At 39.9% G+C, this 23,757-nt stretch overlaps 1 protein-coding gene across 1 annotated transcript in view; it reads right to left on the reverse strand.

The window, feature by feature from the left end:
• ppp2r5a (protein phosphatase 2, regulatory subunit B', alpha isoform) overlaps nucleotides 1-23,757 on the reverse strand; it is a 47,338-nt gene that overhangs the window by 16,875 nt on the left and 6,706 nt on the right. Inside the window, exon 2 of the mRNA XM_076167991.1 lies at nucleotides 4,671-4,867. Coding sequence (XP_076024106.1) covers nucleotides 4,671-4,867 — 197 coding nt within the window. The remainder of the gene's footprint in view (nucleotides 1-4,670; nucleotides 4,868-23,757) is intronic.

The following is a 23,757-nucleotide window of genomic DNA, read 5'->3' on the forward strand; positions in this document are numbered from 1 at the left end:
GGGAGAGAGGAGAGTGTTGTTAACAAAGACCCACAAACAAAGACTTTATCAATACAACTAAACTAGGTCACACTATCCTATAATAGGCATTATCCCTGGAGAAGTTTGATTGAAGATACCAGCAGGGGTATACTGTATGTTTGCAACTCATCGCCCAACAAGTGAGACACTACAGAGAGGCAGAGAAAGAATGGGTAGAATGATGAAACTTCATGTTAAGAGAAAAGTGAGTCCTTCATTCAGTTAAATGGCTGTCGAGACAACTTTGGGCTACAAAGTTGACTACAAATTAACTGCCACACTGGTTTGTATACCATTGAGCAAGGGTGGAGAACCTTTTTCCTATCGCGGGCCATGTTGATGTTGCCATCAGCCCTCAGGGGCCCATACTAAATTATTGAACGCTTTGAAATTTGTGCTGTGATCAAGGTTCCCCACCCCTGCCATAGAGTGTATGGTAAAAACCTCCCAGATGAAGTTGGGCAGTTAATTTGTCTATATACCAAACAGAACTCTTTCAGCTGTATGGTTGAGCTGCTTAGTGGTTACAATTTCTCAGAGATGCAATTAAACATGGGTGAGGAGGCAAATGTAATTACATGTAGTCATACATCATCAGTAGCTAGATAAATAATTAATTCTGTAACCATGCAGAGCAGCTCAGGAAGGACATCTTGCAAAAATATGAGCATTAACGTCACTGGCAACAAACTTTAATCTCTGTGAAGAAATGCAGCTGAGTTTAGAGGTTAAAGCCATTTCAGATTGTGCGTGTGGCACAATGACCCTGTCCAAGACAATCACCATGGAGAGGTCATCACCATCTAATATCTCGCCCTGTCGTTTACAGAGAGGCTACATTTGAGAGAAAAGAGAAGAGGTGAGATGTCTGAAATAAGTATGTAAATCTGAGTATCCCTGACCTACTCCACTGATTCAAATTGTGTAGATAATGCGACATAATCCAACACACCAGCATTGGGCCTGCTTGTTCAGGTCCACACACTAACACTTCACAGGACTGAAAATAGACTGGAGGAGAGAGGAGAGAAAGATGGTGGGAGGATGGCAAAGGCGAGAAATGTCGCAGAAATTTGAAGGAAGGGGGAAGGAAAGACTGTGTTTGTGTGCGTGTGTGTATGCACATGGCACTGTTAACAGAAGAGGCTGTCGCTGTGTGAGGTCGCTTTGAAGGACATTATAAGGGCTTCCAACGCATTGCAATGTGCAAGATGAACACATTTGTGAAGAGGTGGATTAACCCTATGAGTAATCAATAACTGTTTACAGGACAGGGTGAGTGGGAGACGATAATAAAGCAAGCAAGCACAAGTACAGAATATGACAAGAAAAATAGGTCATAAATGCCATTTGAAGAACCTTCATGTTTTTTCCCACCTACATTGGCACAAGTTGTATGTTAGTAAAGGAACAATTGGATGAAACTGTTTGAGAGAAGCCATTTTTTATAGTACACTAACAACTATGTAGTTGACCATAGGTATGTCCTTTCACACTGATGAAAATGCTAGCTGTTTGTACTCTCAATAACCTTAAAGATCAAAGCCGCCCCTTACTGCAGCAGCATAATGGTCGCACTTTAAACACACACCTCTTCATTATCATGTGATGCCAGGCAAAGAGTATCCCAGAGAGCTATTACCGTAAGCTATTAAGTCAGCTTTCTAAGTCAGCTTTCTAAGTCAGCTTTCTAACAGTGCAGTTATTTGTCTAACCTCATTCAGAACCTGCACACACTTTGATATGAACTGGTTCCTCTCTTTCACAAGACTCTGTTCTTCCCCACACAGACAGGTCGGACTCTGTATAAAGACAAATCACAATACCCAAGAAACAACTTGAGCTATGTTAATACGACTGCAGCTAATAAATGTTGGTGTTGATAAACCACTGGATGCAAGTGGACACAACAACTGTGTTTATGAACATTATAGGGGGGTTATGTTAGTAACATTGGGTTTAAGAGAAGGTTCCCCAGGTTGGCAGCAAAGGTAAGAGAAAGGTGACAAAGACGTTGTCTAAAGACTCCAGCAGACTGCACTTCATTGCCTGTAGTGCGATGGCTGGGTGGAGGCCGAGAATGGAGACAACGAAATTTGAGCGATCCACTCAAGGGCCGAGTTTGTTCAACGTATCTGACTCTGTTCCACTGACTGCCGAAGAAGCAGAGATTAACCATCTCTTTTCTTAGAAGTAAAACATTAATGATCACAAAAGAAATGCAGATATCCTTTGGCATCAATCAGAGATGGTGTTCTTAAGATTCCAGTATTGGACAAATCGGACAATAATCTGAAAAATAACTAACAAAGCGAAATTAATTTCATGGTGATATTGCAGAGGTTTGAACATTGTAATCATGACAGCCATGTATCTTGTGCATATACATTCTGTGTGCGTGACAGTGTGGTAAATAGAGACACAATATGCAGTAGAGAGCGAGGGAGAAAACGTTCAGCTCTGCCACTGCCAGCCCATTGATCTCACAATCTGTCACGCCTCAAGCTTGATACCTTGCAGTCTGACACAAATACGATCTTCTATGCTTTTTGCACAAGAAGATAAATGTGAGTGTGAACAAGCAGTGTCATGCTGACAGAAATTACATGAAAGGGCTTTTCAGATTGAGATTCAAGTCAAAAATTTCCAGTATAGATAAGTGAATGACTCTAATTGTCACTGTTACAAATTACAGCGTTTGTTGTTGTTTTTTTTACAACTTTAGAAGTTGATTGAAATGTTTATTGTTAACCTTTTTGGTCAACAAGTTTTACACAGTGGAACGTTTAAGGAGCTGAAGGCACTGCAATTAGCGTAGACCTCCACTGCTTACGTGCTGCTAAGGTTTTGAGATCAACTGCATGAAATATCTCCAGAAATGATCTAAAGCAGGGGTCGCCAACACGTCGCTCGCAAACTACCAGTAGCTCGCCAAGCGTTGCCGAGTAGCTCCCCGAAAGGTTCAGGCTCGGCTCTCTTAGGTGAATGATGAGAGCCGGCGCCTGTCTGAGAGTTTTTAATTTTTTCTGCAACTTAATACAAGACAGAATGATAGGATGGTCTTGGTCTGCAGTACGCGAAAAGATGAGTGACAGCTGTAAAAAAAAAGAAGAAGTAGCATTTGGATGCATTTTAACAATTGTGACAACATAAAGGCAGAATGCAGAATTTGCAGAATTAAGCCGCCATGTCCAGCAGGGTCCACAAAAAACCTTCCTAGACATGGGAACTGTGTATCCAACAGTCCAGTTGAAAGAAAAAAAGGTAGCATAGCGTGCCTGCTGCTGTCAGTGCTTCTATAACTGTTGGGATTTAGAAGCTCCACCCAGGATCTCAATCCAGTGTATGCTCTTCCAAACAGGAAAACACTCTAAACTATACGACAGAGAACGTGCAAGAACATTCCAAAACTATTTTAATTCCTCATGAAAATAGTACTACACTCTCTGTCATCTCACTAACATCAAAACAGACTGAATGCATGCAAAGTACAGATGATATGGGAACTAGAGGGAACTCCCAGAACTTGAGGGAATGTGAAGGGAAGTTGTGACAGTGATATGTGGACAAACAAATGTGAAATATGGAAGGTTTAGTATTGGTAAAATTGTAAAATAAGTAATAACATTGTTTTGTTTTTATGAGATTAATATGATGTGAATTCATTAGTGTGAGCTTGACACTGAAAATGTATACAGAAAAAGAAAGCTCATGTTGCTGAATTGAAGTGCATTTTGATACAAAACGCGAGTGTTGAGTGTTGGATATCAACATTTTGTAAATGTTCACACAAAAGACGCTTATTCAGCTGGTTTGGGTGGAGAATCAGCCATGTGGATAAAGGTTACGAATAATGCAAAACATGAGTAGCTCTCGGACACTTATATTTTGTCAAAGTAGCTACCACAGACAAAAACGGTTGGAGACCCCTGATCTAAAGAGTTGGTGTCACTTAGCTCTGATAGGGACTGCTTGATAATTTCATGACCGCATTTTCAAGTGTTTTTTCCAATTAACTCAATAATTATTTTCCATCATTCACCATTGCTCATTCATAATTTTAAGCTGCCTTTAAATCCATTCCATGTGTTGATGTTACTACATATTAATTTCATTATTGCATTCATTCAGTTGCTAGACTATTTGCTTTGTAATACACATTCATTTATTAGTAATGATTTGTCTGTGTACATTACTTTAAAGCAGAGTGCAAAGGGTTAATGTGACAGAGAGTTCGCTACTTCTGATATGAGATTGATTTGATTGAATTGTCAGGTGGTGGGAGGAGGTGCTCAAACGAGTGCAAATACAGCTGCTTTATTTCTCCTACACGCTGGATACATGCACAGAATCTACAGGAGTCTGCCACTTTAACCAAACACTGTTGCATAATTGCAGCATGAGGCGAGTTTGCCCATTGAGGAAAAGGCATGCAGAGGCAGCATACTCTGATTAAGATGTTTGCATGAACATACCTGAATAAAACGATCTAGAAATGCATAATCTTGGTCTATTACTCAGAGTAAGCATAACAAGATTTGTGCCATTTTCAATTACATTAAGGTGTACATAAGAAGTTTCAAAATAATGACTTAATCGCAGTATAATTGAAATGTAGTACATGTTACATATCTGGTATGTGTCCTCACCATAGTAGTGATCTCTGGGTATGCAGATTCCACCAGCACCCCTCTGTTGGTGGAGACGTAGTCCACCAGCTCATTAAGTGTGGCCCTCTTGATTTCCTTGCTCTTCAGGTCTGTGACTGAGTCCAGGAAGTCAAACAGCATGCAGCACTGCTGGAGTTTCTGGGTGAATAGTTCCTGCTGCTCTGTTGAAGGGGCATCTGAAGTCACACAAAGAGAGAAACACGTTGCATTAATACTAATGTACACTATGTCTTCCTGTACTGTATATAGCTTTGTTTGCTTAATAATACGTTTGTTTCCCCAACCCACCCAGCTCCTATTGCACACCTGGGCTTTGGGGGAGAAGAGCTCTGACTCTGAATTGCCCATTTGAATTTTTTAATTTTTTTTCCTAATATTTATATATACTGCAGGCTAAGGTCATCTGTTCCTTACTGAATATGTGTCACTTTGGCTACATAATGGTGTTGGTTCTACGTACATTCCTACTCATATATCTGGTACTTCACAGTAAGTTTATACATACAGTATGTGACCCGTCTGTAAACACATTTCAATCAACTAGATTTGGATACATGTTTTGTCCATCACTGGTTTAAGATATTAGCTAAAATGTTCTAAATTGACCCATGTGGCAATGTTGAATGGGAAAATAATTCCTGAGTGGGTTCTTCTGTCCACCAAAGAAACAATAGGACAGACAAAGCAGCTAGGCTAAAACATAACCTCCTTAGCAAACATATTGCCACAATAAATCAAACCTTTAAGGTCCTAATTGATCAGCTGATTTATTATGAACTATTAAAATACACTGTCTGGCAAAACAGTTGGACAGACAGGCAGGGACAAAGAACACACAGAGGCATGCTTGTCATCCCTGGCTCTGATTGTAAAGCCTTTTATGGATTAAACAGTGAGTGTATTCAGGGTTATTAGAGCTGTCAAACTTGACCCCAGCTAAGCTATAAACAGCATCTGGCAGCCATCCAGAGTTTCAGTGACACACTGTACAGTGATGTTCTGTTCCAGCACAGCACCAGCCCATTGCTGCAGATGCACATTGCTGTCATGGTTGCAAGACGACGCGGTTACATGTTCAAACATGATGCTGTGATATACAACCCCTCAGGAAGAAACCATTACCTAACACATGAGGTCCGGAAAATATAATAATATGTAACGTGTCAAAGAGGTGTGAGCTCACATCTCTTCTGGAAACTCCACTAATACACTATATACAGAATGTGATGTAACAACCCTATCGGACATATATCGTGGTCAATAATTTGATATGTATCTCAGTATTATTCACTGCCCCAGAGAACCACATGACACAGGGAGAATGCACAGTGAATCCACACGTAATGAAAATGTTCCACTGGTGTTGATGGCTGGCGTAGCACTAACGTAACTGTACGCTACTATGAGGGAACTTAATATCTGAGTGTAACAAAAATCAATCCCACTCATTAAGACTTTCAACACTTACAACTGCTTGTAATTGCACAAGAAAGGCATTGTGCAAAATGGAAGAAGAAAGAAAAATATTTAAGTTCATTACATTACGATCATTTGGCAGACACTTTTATCCAAAGCGACTTGCATTACATTACCACCCTTCGCAGAGGGGGGAGCAATTGAGGGTTCGGTGCCTTGCTCAGGGGCACCCCGCCAGGGGCTCGAACCAGCGACCCTCCGGTTCCCAAGCGGAAGCACTACCCACTGAGCCACTGCCTCCCATGATGATCTGTCTTTGTGTTACTGGAGTTCACATTCCTCATATTCCTGATACGTGCAGAAATAGGAAAAGACTCGTCTTGGGCTTGTTGTCATCACATTAAGCTGGCAAGCTTGGATTCTAAACTTCATCCTAATGGCTGAATCCAAGTGCATTGCATTTCTGACACCCTTTTTTAACAGGTTGTTGCTATGCATGTCACAGTTGTATCAGGTCCTACTACGAAAACATGTACTAAAGAAAAACTAAAACTTTTACCATTCCTTTCAAGATTTATTGCAGGCGTTATGTAAGCAATTCAGATTTCTTCTACTTTTTTCTCTACGCTAGAGCAGAGTGCCCTTTGGACCCTTCCAGAGTTTTCCTCTTCCCTTTCAATGAAACCCTTCATGCCACTTTCTCATTCCCCTGGAGAAGGCTGTGTAGAGCAGGCCATGAGCGAACACAACTGAGGCTGCAGTTACAGTAGTCATTTCCCGTGACTTCTAGAATCGGATATTGAAAAGCTGATGACTACCAGATCTCATTAGGCCAGATTGAGTAGAGTTACACTATGACAGTTCAATGCGGCCTGTGCTATCGGATCTCATAGCCGATTGCATTATGCTGCACAATATTTATAACCGGAGAAGAAATTACAAAAATCTCAGCGTTAGGTTGTGCTCCTTTTCATTACGATGCAACTGATGAGAGGTCGAGGTCGAGTCTACATAAGACGCTCACTGATGAGGAGGCAGAGGCGAAGACGTGCAATTAAATCAAGGATAGGATAGAGTTCTGGCATACAACTAGCAGGGGGCGCGCGGCCACAGTCAGCACTGGTGACTCACATTGTCCAAAACATCATGGGTTCCGACTGGACAGTCAATTTCCGTATGCGACAGCACACTTTCAGCTGCAGCCTCCATCAGTACACTCATCTCCGTGCAGCAGTCACTATTGTGCTCTGGTGATTAAAAGCATGCTGTTGTGACATTGCGCATTTGTTTAGGGTGAGTCCAGCATTTATACTGAAATGAGGTGTCTGAAGCCCTCTAATCCTTGAGCACAACGCACATAAGAATATCCACACTGATTTTGACTGCGATCAAGCCAGCTGTCATTTGAAACTCTGTGGTTCAATCAGCCGCATGCTGACGGTCTACTACAGGTACAGAGCAGGGATGAGTGACAGCTGGAAAAAAGCAGCATTTGGATGCATTTTAACAATTGTGACAACATAAAAGGCAGAATGCGGAATTTGCAGAATTAAGCCGTCATGTCCACTCAATCCAGTGTATGTTCTTCCAAACAGGAAAACACTCTCAAACTGTACAACAGAGAACGTGCTTCACTGCAAGAACATTCGGAAACTATTTTAATTCCTCATGAAAACAGTCCTTCACTCACTGTCATCTCATTAACATCAGAACAGACTGAATGCATGTGAAGTACAGATGAGATGGGAACTACAGGGAATTCCCTGAATTACAGGGAATGTGAAGGGAAATTGTGACAGTGATATGTGGACAGACAGAAAATGTGAAATATGAAAGGTATAGTATTGGTAAAATCAGTAATAAGATTGACACTGAAAATGTATACAGAGAAAAAAGCTCATGTTGCTGAATTGAAGTCCTTTTTGCTACAAAATGTGAGTGTTGGATATCGACATTTTGTAAATGTTCACACAGAAGACACTGATTCAGCTGGTTTGGGTGGGGAATCAGCCATGTGGACAAAGGTTACTAATAATGTAAAACATGAGGAGCTCTCAGACACATTTATTTTGTCAAAGTAGCTCTCAGAGGCAAAAGGTTGGAGACCACTGCTTTAAATACACAATAACATGAATGCAACATATTGTAGTGAACGGATGAATGGAGGCAGAAGATGTTATCTATCATCTATTACCAATGTGTGTCATTTGATCTACTGTGCTGTCAAACGAATCTATGAAGCCATCAAAGCTGCAGCGTCACTTGGAGACAACCCACAGCCACTTAAAAGACAAACCTGTTGAATACTTCCAAACTAGTCTCAAATCCCTCCAAGGTCAACAGACATTGATGAGAAAATCTATGTTTATACATGGCACTAGGCCCAGTTTGATATAAAACAATTGTATACAATATATATAGTAGGGGGTCCCTGCTCCATCTCTCCATCAGTTTGGGGGTCCTTGGCCTGAAAAACAGACTAATGGAACATCTTCAGGGATGACGCAGGTTCACTTGATGTGCAAGCAAAGAAGCGAAACAGCGCTTTGACTCCCACAAGCCAATGCCTGCACAGGAAGCAGCAAATATGCTCCTTTTTTAACAACACTAGGCTGCATATGTTGACTTCTCTAAAGTAGCAACCACATATTGCATAAAGTGTGTGGTCAGGTGTTTATGGGTTTCGTTTTTCGCTGGTGAAAATGTGTATGCCTTCTGTGAAAGACAGAATACAACATTGGTTTGTCCATTTGTGACAAAGGGTGGAATTTCTCATTATTTCATGCTTAATTGATCCCTATGGGGAAATGTGTCTTCTTCATTTGAACCATCCTATTGAACAGCCATCATTGTGTTTTTTGATGGTGGACGAAGCATCAAACAAGAACATCAAACTGCACGCACTATTACTGACAAAAATAAATGCACATTCATAAAGGGGAAACAATGAATATGAAACACGGCACTGGACTGCTTCACTCAGCAGCACACACTGTATAATAGGAGCAACAGATTACTACGCAGCACATTCAGAACACACTCCATCATACACTACATCCCCTTTCCTGATCATTGAGGTATCTTGCTTGGCTCCATTTCAGTGGAATTCAACTGAATGGGACAATGTAGAAGGCACACATGAATATAAAGGCCAAGTTCATGCTTGAGCAAGAACAAATGCGGAAAATATATTCCCAACAGAATTAGTATTTATTTAGAACAAAGGCCCAGGGAAGGCTATGGGAGTATTTAAAGCACGAAAACTTTCCACGATCCATGTTTAAACATCAAAGTTTGGAAAGATGTTTCTACAGCAGCTAGTCAGCCAAACTCAGTAAGTAAGGCACAAACCATTACACTGTAATGATCAAAACAGTTTAATCACCAACTATACATAGCACCATTTTTGGAAGAAGTTACAACTGCTTGTAATTGCTGTTTTTTTCTACGCTGATATCTTTGGCTCGCTCTAATTTCCTTTCACAAAAACATTTGAATATCAAGGCCATTTTAAATGTGGCCTTAGTTATGGTTACTTCTTTCTGTCTACAAGGCTACAATACGTGCTCAGTACAACCACGGGTGTAAAAGAATGAACAGGCATAGAGAGAGCTGCACTTATGCAACCACTTTCCATTTCAACATCTCCTGTCTTTATTACCTCAACATTTGATGTTTTGTGTGCTGGGTGAAGAGTGTTTTGCTTTCTATGGCAGCAAATACAGAAATACAACACTCCCAGGGTGCATTTGGGGCAATTGCATTGTTTGTTCTGGATATGAAAACACAATTCTTGTTGGAAAAGATTTCTGTTTTAATGGAAATTTGCAGTTAAACCTTTGATATAATTTTTACTGATAACATGCTGTTACTTTAGGAACATTATTTGTATTTGTACCTCATTTGAAAATGTTGGACAATATAATAGCTTTATGGTTGGTTTTGCATTGGGAATACAGAAAAAGAGATGCCAATTTGCTCAAAGAGTCATAGAAAAAAACACAATGACGGTAGAAACAGTAGAAGTCTTGACGTAGGAACAGTTAATACAAAACAAACTTATTTATATTGTACCTCAGCAAACCTAAGCAACCATGTCAAAAGTGCTTTTCACCACTACGTGCCCTTTTAGTGCCCAACAACATTTCAAAGAAGTGTAGCCAAGCAGAAAGACACCAAAACAAACTGAAGGAAAATATGCAGGTCAGGTGACCTCTGAAGATTCACAGCGTACTCTTGTCGGTGCCATTTAGTTCTCTGCTTTAAAGAGTTGAGTCGGCTTTGGCTACAATAATAAATAACATTCAGCAGATATACTATGTTAACAATTAACCAACACAATACATGAAGAAATGTGGGTGTATAGTTTTTAAGGAATGAATTTTTGTTGGACTGAATTCCTACTTATTCAACGGCCATGCAAATGAGAAGCAAAAAAACGAATCTAATTTGGTCGGTTGAAGAATGGCTGAACACATGCAGAACAAGAGCGGTGAGATGCAAGATACCAAGAGTGACAGTGCTGTAAGCTAAATGTGGTCAGTAATGCATGACAGAAGTGATGCTGCAGACATGACACAATGCTGCCACAGCAGCTGCTCAACTGGTTGGGTGAGATTGGATGTACAGTTTGATATCCACTCTCCCCTTTTGTTTGTTTTTCAAGTTCACAATAAACCAAAGGTATCTCTTCAAAGTTAAGAGCATTATATGACCTTTGATTAGATATAACAGAAAATACAACTGAATGCCAAAGTCCGGTTAAATACTTCTTCAAATAACAAAGAAATACTTGAATGGGTAACAAATGAAATCGGTCAAAATATTCCCATTTTTCAATATCGTTTCAAAAACATGCTGGAATTTCAGCTGAGAGTATGTAAATATGAGGCTTAGTTTTTTTGGTGACTGTTTAATAAAATACTGTAATTACTACATTTATTAAACAATCATTTTAACAGTAATAACTTGGCTTCAGATGTTTGTTTACATCTCTGTTTTTCGCAGTAGTTCTGAGGTCGCTCTCTTCCGCTCATCTCCAGAGGAAAAGGCACTGGGCGCTACACGTACGCTATCACACGAGCAGAGAGTGGCACTATTCATAAATGGCGTTAACAAAAACCTCCATGTGTAACTGACAAAATTCAAAGAAGCAAACTTTGAAAGATTGGCAGTAATTTGTGTCTGTTCATTAGGAGTGAACACTCATCTGGTGAAAGTTGCCAGGTGTTTCGAGTTGCACATTAAGTACCGTTTGCTGATAATGGCAGCAGGTCATTATTGAAGCAAAGTGTCACACAATCCACTTCTGTTGATTGCCAGAAGAGAATGTAGCTGTATGAGAAACAAATGGAAGTAAATCAGACAATGCCAGAACAGCATCATACGACAACACTTATAGAGCACCATGAAAGACCAATCTTTGTGTCCCACAATATTTACAGATTTGCTTTCAGCTTGAAGATACGGAAACAGAAGGAAAACACAGCCATGCTAACGGTCTATTGATTTGTCTATTGTTTATGTGTCAGGGGGAAAGAATTACATGGAGGAATATAACGCAATCAAAACATTTCCTTTGTAAAGGTGGAGAAATATCACTTGTCACTTATCACTGTCATCCAATCAATTTAGCTCGTCATCTGTTGAGTGATCCATGACTCTTCTGCACAAACTGTTTACGCTATTCAAGAAATAAAACAGGGTTCCCTACAAGGTCCATTCAAAGACAAAGAGCTAGTAAGCAAATAGAAATGCTTGAACTTACATGAAAAATAACAAAACAATGTTCGAATGTAATTTCTGGAATATTATTGCATTTTGTAACATCATCCGAGGAGTACTTTCAAGAGAATGTGTTCATACTGGAAATATTTAGCAGCTCCCACGATAATTCACCAGTATAAAGATAAGGCCTCACATATACATACTGTACATCATAGTATGTGTGCAACACTACCTTGGTACGAAGCTGATGAAGAGCCGGCATGGGTGAATACGGCTAAATGTCACTAATCAGAATGAAACTGGAAACCAGTTTACAGATTATATTTTTCTCATCACTGTCCATGAAAAGTTTTACGCTGCTGGCTCACTTTCCCCTGAAGGCTGTGTAAGTCTAGTCAGGAGCGAACACAGGCAGAGGAAGGTAGATCAACTTGCTCATTCTTTTGACCCCCGACCTTTGTTAATGGTTACTGAGAAAGCCAGCCTGACACAGGTGAAGAGAAGCGCATCGTTTCTGTCAGTGTGCGGCTTCTTATTGGCAGAGTCTTTGGAAGCGATTGTAGAAATGGTGTTCATTGCAACTCCACACAAACAAGCTCTCCAATTTCTCTTGCCAACCCTCCTTTAAATCTTCCCTGATATTTCACAGCTTCCCCTAAAATTACCCCTAACCCCAGCCTTGTGTTGTAACACATGAATAGGTCATCATTCCTGATGTCACTATGGGGTGGTTCCATTCATGTATCCCACTACTATGATTTGGTAATGCAAATAAAACTTAAAATAAAAATGTAAATGAAATGAAAAGCTCCCTATGCAAACCTGAACACTGTTTCTGTCAAGTTTGGGAAGCATTGACGTAATTTCATTTGGTTATTATTCATGCGTTATGTCTCGAATTTCCCCAAGGGGATGAATAAAGTACCTACCTACCTACCTACCTATCAAATTATGTATCCCACTGTAATTGTTGGAAAGACATGCCCTGCAAGTACAGCGATATGCATTGCCTGGCGCAAGCATGAGTGCCTGGCCAATCCTGGTGCTTGAATGCCACGCAGCATGGGTCAAAGTACAGTCTAGACCTGTACTATGTGAAATGTGCCTAGAGAGGGGAACTTTTGTTGTGATTTGGTGCTATATAAATCAAATAACAATAACATTGAATGAAGTAACATTCATTAACATTAGGCAATAGTAACCTGACGTTTCTGGAGTTTCAATCACTTGAGCCAATCTCGGCCGTTTCTTTGTCGGCATGATCTTGGAAAGGAATGTGCCCTTTTTCACTTTCTCAAAGAATTGCGTCTGACTGGTGACATAATTCATATTAACAACTATGACATCAACAATGTCATCTTTAAGGGGGTGCTAGGGTGGTTCCATTGAGACATGATAATGTCATTAACTGGGTGGTTCCCTTCATGTCTCCAACTGTTTTAAATTGGTAATGGAAATAAAAAATTTAAATGTGAATTTAAATGAAATAGAAGTTGGTGGTTATTACTTGGCTCTAGTGCAGCTGAGTAAAAGTTGTGGAAGTTTTAATCTTACTAGAATAGATACAGTGAACAAAACAGGGGCGGCAGTAGCTCAGTCCATAGGGATTCAGCTTGGGAACAGGAGGGTTGCCGGTTCGAGTCCCGTATGGACTAAGTAAGTGGACTGGTAGCTGGTGAGTTGCCAGTTTGCCTCCAGGGGACTGCCGAGGTGCACGTGAGCAAGGCAACGAACCCCCAACTGCTCTATGGGCGCCGTGTAATGGCTGCGCGACCCTCCTGTAATGCATGCGTTTGTGTGTGTGTGATATGAGGGGGTGCAAGATAAATTTCAATTGCATGCAATTTGCTGTGAATTGCAAAATGACAATTGATAAAGTATCTTAAATCTTAAAAAAGGCGGTTGGCTCCTAAGGAACGATGAATGATAGCCTTGATTAAGCTAGAAAGAACATAGAATATAGAATAGAATAGAATAATAGAATAAAAAGTATAGCAATAACATCTCAAGCTTCAATCAAGACAAACTCGGCTCAGCTCAAAAATTCATTCCATGGACAGAAATATCAGAATAAATGAAACAGTCTATCTTTGGAAAGTAAAAATGTACCCAGCTTGCTCTCAAGGCTTCTTGCTGCCATGGCAACAATGTTGGACTATGAATGAGTCATCTTTTCAGTGTCTATCATACAGCAGGGGCTATAACCTCTTCACTACAGAAGAGAAGAAGCATCCGACTGCTATCCATTACGAACTAATCCAAAGCCAAATTACTCTGTGAAGGGATAGTGCTGATGCCTTAAACATTAACCATTTAGAGGAAGACAGGTATGCTGTGTGCCAATCTGACAAACTTTGTCAAGACGTCTGGCTTGTTTCATTGATCCATTTTAACATTGTATTCCAATCAATTCTGGATTTTAGATCAATATACAGACATTGATTTCAGCAGTGTTCTAAACTGATAATATAAAAGATAAACATTTTACTGTTTATCTATAAATTGTATATACATGTATATGTCTGTCTCAGTTGATTTCTGTAACAAATAACCTGGTTACAAGCAGTGCATACAGCAGGGACATATTCATGATATAAATTCTGACCCAAAACTCTGTCACTTTCATTCATAACATTACTGGCATGGCACTTGCCATAAATAGGTACTTGTGTCTGAAATATGGCAGCTTTCTTGTAAATATTAATAAAATCGGCAGCCTTTTTTGATAGGTTGGGGCATTCTGGAGGTATGTGGTATTCACCAACCAGGTCCATTGGCCTTTCAATGAATCCTTGTGCCAACACATTGGAAAAGCTCTAAAAGCTGCTCTACATTAAGGTCTACTGAGATCCAATCACAATGCAGAAGCCAAAATCTACACCGCGTTCCAAATTATTATGCAAATTATATTTCTCAGATTTTCCTAAATAGTCGATGCAAACGACAGTCGGTATAATTTTCAAGTCATCAAGCGTTATAGTATAATTCGAATTTTATTGAACAAACCTCCGAATGACAACAGTATTTGTCCCAAAAATAAAAAACTCAAAATGCACTGTTCCAAATTATTATGCACAACAGAGTTTCAAAACATTCTTTAGGTTGTGAAGAACTAAAAATGGTCATTTGTTGGATTTGTATCATTAGAAGGTCGTATTTACTGAAATCAAAAGCTATTTCAATCAAAAACACCTGAACAGGCCAAGTTACATGTTAACATAGGACCCCTTCTTTGATGTCACCTTCACAATTCTTGCATCCATTGAACTTGTGAGTTTTTGGAGAGTTTCTGGTTGAATTTCTTTGCAGGATGTCAGAATAGCCTCCCAGAGCTGCTGTTTTGATGTGAACTGCCTCCCAACCTCATAGATCTTTTGCTTGAGGATGTTCAATAGGTTCTCAATAGGGTTGAGGTCAGGGGAACATGGGGGCCACACCATGAGTTTCTCTCCTTTTATGCCCAAAGCAGTCAATGACACAGAGGTATTCTTTGCAGCATGAGATGGTGCATTGTCATGCATGAAGATGATTTTACTACAGAAGGCACGGTTTTTCTTTTTGTACCACGGAAGAAAGTGGTCAGTCAGAAACTACTTTTCCGAGTCACCTTCAGGGACCCTAAAGGGGCCTACCAGCTCTCTCCCCATGATTCCAGCCCAAAACATGACTCTGCCACCTCCTTGCTGACGTCGCAGCCTTGTTGGGAGTGGCCATCCACCAACCATCCACAACTCCATCCAGGATTGCACGGCACTCAACAGTGAACAAGACTGTTTGAAAATTAGTCTTCATGTATTTCTGAGCCCACTGCAACCGTTTCTGCTTGTGAGCATTGTTTAGGGGTGGCCGAATAGTAGGTTTATGCACAACTGCAAACCTCTGGAGGATCCTACACCTTGAGGTTCACGGGACTCCAGAGGCACCAACGGCTTCAAATACCAGTTTGCTGCTTTAAAATTACATTTTAGCAGCTGCTCTCCTAATCCCATGAATTTGTCCGGCATTATGCCTTTATCTGCACAAACCTGTCTGCGCTCTGAATCAGCCACAAATCTCTTCACTGTACGATGATCACGCTTAGGTTTTCGTGAAATATCTAATTTTTTCATACCTTGACCAAGGTATTGCACTATTTGACGCTTTTCGGCAGCAGAGAGATCCTTTTTCTTCCCCATATTGCTTGAAACCTGTGGCCTGCTTAATAATGTGGTAGGTTTTTCTTAAGTAGTTTTCCTTTGATTGGGCTCACCTGGCAAACTAATTATCACAGGTGTCTGAGATTGACTCAATGATCCAAAGAGCCCTGAGACACAATTGTTTAATTGAGTTAAATTGAAAAACTAAAATTAAATGTTTATGACACTTAAATCCAATTTGCATAATAATTTGGAAGGATAATTTGTAATACTTAGCTTCGGAGTCTGATGTCCTACCGAGGAGTGAACAGGCTGACACGCTTTGGGTATACATGACCATAACTGCGCGATCAGTGAAGAAGCTGCAGGGTTTCCTCAGTTGAAGAATAAAAGTCTTATTGTCTTAGTTGTGCATGAATAACAATATCCATTTCATGTTTTGTCAGAATAGTAGGCACACTGAAACACCTACTGACTCTGAGCCCCAGATAGTTACACAGCGAGACCCAATGTCCATATAGTGAATAACAAACTGGCTCCAACACGGAAATTGACTCCTGCGTCAACAAGTTGTCAACATAGTCATAGTCAACATAGATAGTTGTCAAATATTTTCAAAGTCTATTAGTTGGTCTATTTGATTGTTCAGACTTCATCAATGTCACTTGAGAAAAAACCCCAAACACAAAAATGAAAATTGTCAGGATAACTGAAGACATGGAAAGTATGAGAGCACTTAACAATGGATACAGTCTAGAGGGCCATCGCTTGTAAATCGTGAGCTTAAATGGCATCAGCAAATTAGCTCTGCATGAACATCTCATATGAAAACATGGGCCTACATAGAAACAGGGAGAGCCAGTGCAGTAAGGAAAAAAAAAAAAAAAAGTCGGCTAATATGCTACAGGTGGGTGTGTGTGTCGTCATGTGAGGAGGAATAATTCAACTACTAATCATTCACTTGTGACTGATGTGAAAAAAAGAGGTAGAGATAAGAGGTAAGATAAAATCATTTCCAGGTATCATATTTAACGCAAATGATCATAAATTGAGTCAGTTTTTTTTTTACCCCAATGAAGACGCTTCTGTAGTTTGCAGCCAGTCATCATTACTCATACTGTCTAGCAACAACTTCCACTCTACCTAAGAACCACAGGTGTGAAGTTTCAGATTTCATCTGAAATGTCTTCACTTCAAAACAACTTATGATCAAACTACATTGTAATGCAAAGGTGCAGGAGAGAGCGGAAGCGTGTGGATGCATATTTCCATGCATGGGTGCCAGTGTTTTGGGTGTTAAACCACAATAGCTTGTCTGATGATACTGCCTTCTAATTCATGTTCAAAGTGCAATAACTCATTATTATTTAATGATTTATGAAATGCTGTATGTGGTTATGTGGTATGTGCTGTAGCAGACTGGGGCATTCACGCCTGCTCCTGAAGAGGATTCAGCTCCTTAAGTCACCTCACGGCACCAAAACATACTGTCAGGATTAAATTCTAAGTAACGTGACGGTGGTGATGTGAATCAAAAGTAGGGTTGGGGTGACGTGTCGACGTAAACCGACTACTCGACTACATAACCGTGCGCTGACGCATCATAATGACGCAAGATGGCTGCGCTAGGTGAAAGCATGCACGCACCAGGCGTACAAGCTGCGGCGAAAAAAAGTCGCCCACGGTCTAAAGTGAAAGCATAGCGAGCGTGTTGTCAAGACGGCAGCACATTGTGTCCCCGCCCACCAAGCATGCTATACTAGGGCAGAGGTAGCGAACACGCGGCTCGCATGCGGCTCTTTGAAGAAGAAGAAAAAACACTTTTTATTGATCCCTGAGGGGAAATTCTTTTCCTCACTCAGTTGTTGTACACAGACAGAAACACACACATGCAACAACCCCATGCAAACAAGGTCTGTATAAAGCAAATTGTGGAGAGATGCTGATTGAGGGGGCGCCCAGAGCAATTTGGGGGTTAGGTGCCTTGCTCAAGGGCACCTCGGCAGTGCCCAGGTGATGCGCCGGCATCCCTACAGGCACCAGTCCATTGTCTGTTTTTATCTTGGTCCTTCCTGAGACTTGAACCGGTGACCCTTCAGCTACCAGACAAATGACTCTACAGACTGAGCCACTGTTGCCCACACGCAGAAGCGCAAACTGACCTGCTGTTGTGGCAATCTGGAGTACCACGGTGTTCAGCAGGGACCAGTCGGAGTAAACAAAGTTTATTCACATTTGCAAATGAAGGAGAGATACGTGTGCACAGGATGCTCACCTAGCTCTCTCTGGCCCACAGAGAGAAAAAACACTGTCATATAGCAGAACCTATCAGTTAGGCTCGCAACCTATACGTCCATATAAGGTGAGAAGAACCCCGTTACTGGGCAAATTATGACTTTATGACCTTAACCCTCATAATGTTCTGGGGTCAAATTGACCCCAAGGACAATACAATACTAATAAAGTTGATAAAATGTGTTTTCTTTGATCAAATGGTCTGAAATTTATAGGGGTTGTTTGATACGATGCTCTTCGTGATTAGAATAAATTTTAAGTCATTTGATTGAATTTTGGGTGTTTTATTGAATTTTTAACTCCTTCACTCCTGGGGTCAAAATGGTGCTGAAGCACAAAGTGATGTAATGGGGCACAAAGTCACACCCTACTGCTCTCCAACACATCTGTTATCTTGGATGTTTGATGTGTGTGGTCAAGCAATGGTTATTTAATAATGGGACAACAACAGGAGGTCTAAGCAGCCTGCGATGCCAGGTCCAAAAACATGCATTTTTTGGGTGCGGCAGAAGCCCAAATCCCTGCCTTACTTTACCTACTTTTATGTAAACAAGCGCTATTGACCCTAAATTCTAAAATTAAGCGACATTTTTGTGGTAATGGGTTGGACTGGAGTTAGACTAAAGGTGTAACACAAAATTAATTGAAAATGTATACTTTCTGCTTCAAATAACAGTCAAACCATTTTGACTGTTATAGAGGACAATAGGTGTTAGTATTTGCTCTCATTCAAAAAAATTCAAAAACGGCACCATCGCTAAATTCCAAATTCCACTCCGGTTCATGTCAAACAGTCAAGATCATATCAAATATTTAAAATAAATAAATAAATTTCATTTTTTTAAACTCAAAAATAGGGTGTATTTTATGTAAACAAGACCTTTTGGCCCTAAATTACAAAATAAATGGAAGAATTTGTAGTGATGTGTTGGACTGGAGTCAGACTAAAGGTGACACAAAAATAATTTTACACTTTATGGTTTAGATAAGTCAAACAATTTGGGGTCAATTTGACCCCAGAGGCCTTGGGTGTATGTAACACGGGAGGACATTACGAGGGTTAAGGCCAACACCAGACACCAAAACCAGATACAGCCATCGCAGCGCAAACTGACCTGCGTCTGGTGTATTTTTGTTGTTGAATGCAGATTGCGCTCGATCACTTTTACTTGAATTGAATAAGCAATACAGTATGTTGGACTGTAAAACGGAGATTATCGGTCAAAAGGTGGCTATTTGTGGAATAATGCATTGCAGAATCTTTGTTACATTTGTTTGTTTTCAAGAGAAGATGATTGAGGAAAATATTGAAATATTAATGAGATAAGTGTGATTTTTATTTGGGGGAAAATAATTGCTATATTGCGTAATAAATATCTATAGATTAATCGACTAATCAAAAAATAATCTGTAGATTAATTGTTAAAAAAAGAATTGTTAGGTGCAGCCCTAATCAAAAATGTATTGCAACGGTGAAATCGTGATGTGGTTCAGTTTCATTTCACTTCATTTAAAATTTGGTAACACATATTTGTATTAACAATGAACATGAAACATGTTAAAGGCAAAGGAGTGCGAAATAACAGAAGTTTAGTTTCTCTTTTTTTCTGTTCATATTATACACACCGGGAGAGTGAAGAGGAGAGCAGCCGAGTGTAAAGGGTGCACGCTCAACCCCAGGAGCTCTTAGAGCAGGGGTGTCAAACTCAAATACAGTGGGCCAAAACAGAAACTAGGTCAGAGTCTTGGGCCAGACTCCATATTCTTTGTAATCTGACTGCACACTTTGACTACAGATTACACATAATAAATATTTAAGGAAAAAACGTAAACCCTCCTAACTAATCAATCAATTGGATTAATTATCAATAGACTTATTGATTATAGTCATTAGCTGCAGCCCTAATCATGATAATTCCAGTAGATATATTAAGATGCTATGAAAATATGGCATATAAAGACATTTCATATTGAAATATCTGAAAAATTACCATTGCTCAAAATATGACTCAAATTTTCACTGTGTTGCCTTGATATGAATTTTCATACATGGTGTGGTGGAAATAGCTGGACTCAGTTTCTCACTATTTAGAATGCTAACTGAATTTTGTAAAATTCAGTACAACATAAAAACCTACAAACTGAAATACACACAGCATTGTGCTCTTAGGTAGGATCAGTTCTGGTTATTAACTGCAGACTACAGGAAGACAGCTGACAGGTTTCTAGTCAAGCAATAATTACATTTGTTCTACTGATACAGTATTGTAAACACAATAGCACCTAATAATTAAGAAAAAGTATGAGTGACAGATATTTTTAATGCAATCTCAGTTTTCAAGCACACAAGTCCATCTCTGTTTTAGTTTCACTAAAGGTACAATGGTGTGTGCCACTGCCATAGTAGACTAAACTTGTTATGCAAGTAAGTGTTGGCTGCAACTTTAAGAATCACAAACTTGTAAGATCAACATTCACTCGGCACTTCCTTTGTCTTGAACTATTTTAAAAGTGTGTTTGTCTGTCCTCTCACATTTTCTGTCATTGTGGAAAGAGTTGCGCAAGCTGCTACCAGCTAGCTCTAGTCAAGCAGACGTTAAGAAGATTAGCAATCAAGCAATAATATGGAATCTCATAGAACCGTTTCCTAAAAAGTTACAAGAGTAGATTTTGTGGAAATTGCAATATTTTAATCGTTTTCCCTGCTCACACGCTACCTCAATATGTCAAGGATAAAAATCATATTATCTGTCCATGACTTGGAATATTTCATAATTTTCGAAAAACAAGTCTGGAAAACACATTTTCATATCAAATGACTTTTCCTGAAGTTTCATAGCCACAGAGATCGTCCATTTTAAAATATAAAAGCAAATTCCTTTACATGGCTTTGCATGGATGGAACAGTATAATAGTAAATATTTCAACTACTGCTGAACGATTGTTTGTCAATGGGAACACCATTCGAGTTTGTCAAGAAAAATAGCGCACTTTGAGCAAGTGGCATGGCACTTCTAATTGGTGAGTAAATCATTTGTAAAACAATAGATGCGTCAGTTTAAAGCCTGGGTCAGGCATTATGTATACCCTAAAATGTTTATAGCCAACCGCAAAGGGCCCTAAATAATATAAAATAAATAACACTTTCAAAATGGGATTTCGAATTGTTCACGAGAGCATCCACCGAAAAGGAAACGGCATTTGGATTGAGTCCAGAAGAAAAGCGGCACTTCTGTCATTTGGGAGTATTTTGGGTACGAGTTTACAGATGTCCAACAAAGCAAGGTGTTGTGTGAGGCTCATCACAGAGCTGTCGCATCTTCCCGAGGCACCACAGCCAACTTGTACCAGCACTTGAAAAATAACCACTTGCTGCTTAATGATGAGTACGGTGCAAAAAAAGTTAAGTGGAAGTAGTCAAGCTCCAGCTGAGCCCAAACAAACCACTGCGTTAGAGTCATTTGTTGCTGTAATGCCGCATTCAATTTAGGCACCACCAACCCTACACAGTAACTTTAGGCTAAATAGCCAGTAGCAAGCCATCTGGTATGTTAGGTTGCAAGCTATCTTGAAACTACGGCTGGGGTGATGCTTCCACGTGATCAATAATGGAAATACCTCAATTTGCATAACATGCGTAGGTGCGTCGCAGTGATGTGAGATGGCTGTGCCACGTGAAAAGATGGATGTCACCAGAGAATAGGCTGCGTTCATCTAAAGCAAAGGTGTCAAACTCAAGGCCCGCGGGCCGAATCCAGCCCATAAACTACATTTCCCACAACGCATGTCGATTTTGTGACCCGCGAAGCGACGGCATCCCGCCATAAAAATGCAGCGTTTCTACATCAGCGTCAGATCAGCGTTTCACAAAGGTGATTTTGCAAGGATAGATTCTAGGATATTTTAGTAAAAGATTGTTTCATGTAATCTCCATCCATAAACGGCTTTCTGTGCCTTAAGATCTTCTCAAATCAATCTCTTGATCTGTTTGCGCTCCCCAGCTTTCCACAGCAGTATCCAAATCGCTTTTACCTTCATTTCCAGCTTGGTACTTTTCAGTAAATGCTGCGTGTGTGTTCTGGAAATGTCTTTAAACATTTTGCCTTTTACTTCTTCTTATTTATTATAATTTCTCTTTAATTTCTCTCCTTATAGCAAGCATATTTCTCTCCTGTATTGTCAGTGAAAGCAAACTGTAACTGTCCAGGCAGAGTTTAACTCTGTCCCTCCAAGACTTTTTTGGAGTTATCCACGTCAGTTTAGTTCACATTACTACACAGATGTGGAAATGTATGTACATTTAAAAATAATTTCTAGATCTTGACAAGTTGTTTTATATATACACCTTATTGTTATTATTGTTGAAATTGCACTTGTTTTACCTAAAAAATTTCAGGTTGTTGATAATGTTTTGTAAAAAGATAACGTAAAATTAAACATTTGCAATATGAACTTGTAACTCTTTGCACTAAAACAAAGGGAAAACTTGGAGCTGTCCATGTATAGGTTATTATGCTATGATTTTACTAGATTGCGGAATCTGGCCCTGAACTAAAACAAGTTTGACAACCCTGATCTAAAGTGTGGGAGCATTTTAGACAGACACCAAATGATATAGTGCTGTGCAAGTTCTGCAAATCGGAAATAGCTAACACAGCAAAAACTGCTATGCATGCACACCTGAAGCAAAATCATCCCAGAGTGCAATGTCAAGATGGCAGCAAGACAGCACCGTAAGTCCTGTTTACTTTTTGTCCCCGCCCACCAAGCATGATATATTTGGATTATCAACACGCGGAACGTGTTTCTGTTTGTAGTACTCACTTGAAATTGATTTTGTAAATGTTCATGTTGAAAGTAATTTCTGCACCGCTGCTAATGTAAGGTTACACCATGCATTGTTATTCGGCCATTTTATATTTTCTGTTTACTTAAACCAGGGATGTCCAAACTTTTTTCACTGAAGGCCACATACAGAAAAATATATGAAGGCCTGGGCCACTCACTTCAGGCAGAGTATATTGCCTCATCTCTAGTGTATTAAAGTCAGCAAAATCATTTAAATGTAGGCAAATTATGCCTGAGAATTGAATATGCTTCAAGAAAAAAAGAACAGCCTACATCACAGCTTTCCATTAATGCGTTCATTCATTTTGTTGTGAAAATGGTTGGCAGCATATTGTCATAATAGCAGCCTCAGATTGCTCCTTAGTCAGGATGGTGGTCCCCCTTCACAGCCCTCCAGAAAGGGGGAAAATAAGGGGTAAAGGGGACGGGAATATTTAAAACACGGTAGAAGCTTCGGTAGAAGTTGGGCAGGGAGAGAAGCTAATGTTGATCGTGCAGGGACTTATCACACTGCATTTCTATAAGTTGTAATTGCAGACATGCTTCCACTTCTGGATCCATCGGGAAGGGAGTCGAGAACAGCACGATTTCTTTCTCAAAAATCTTTGAATCTCTGACTGAATTCTGTCATGAGAGATTTGATC

This window comes from Genypterus blacodes, unplaced genomic scaffold, assembly GCF_046128005.1.
Source record: "Genypterus blacodes isolate CSIRO-AG114 ecotype Tasmania unplaced genomic scaffold, CSIRO-AGI_Gbla_v1 ptg000185l_1, whole genome shotgun sequence".
Lineage (NCBI taxonomy): Eukaryota > Metazoa > Chordata > Actinopteri > Ophidiiformes > Ophidiidae > Genypterus > Genypterus blacodes.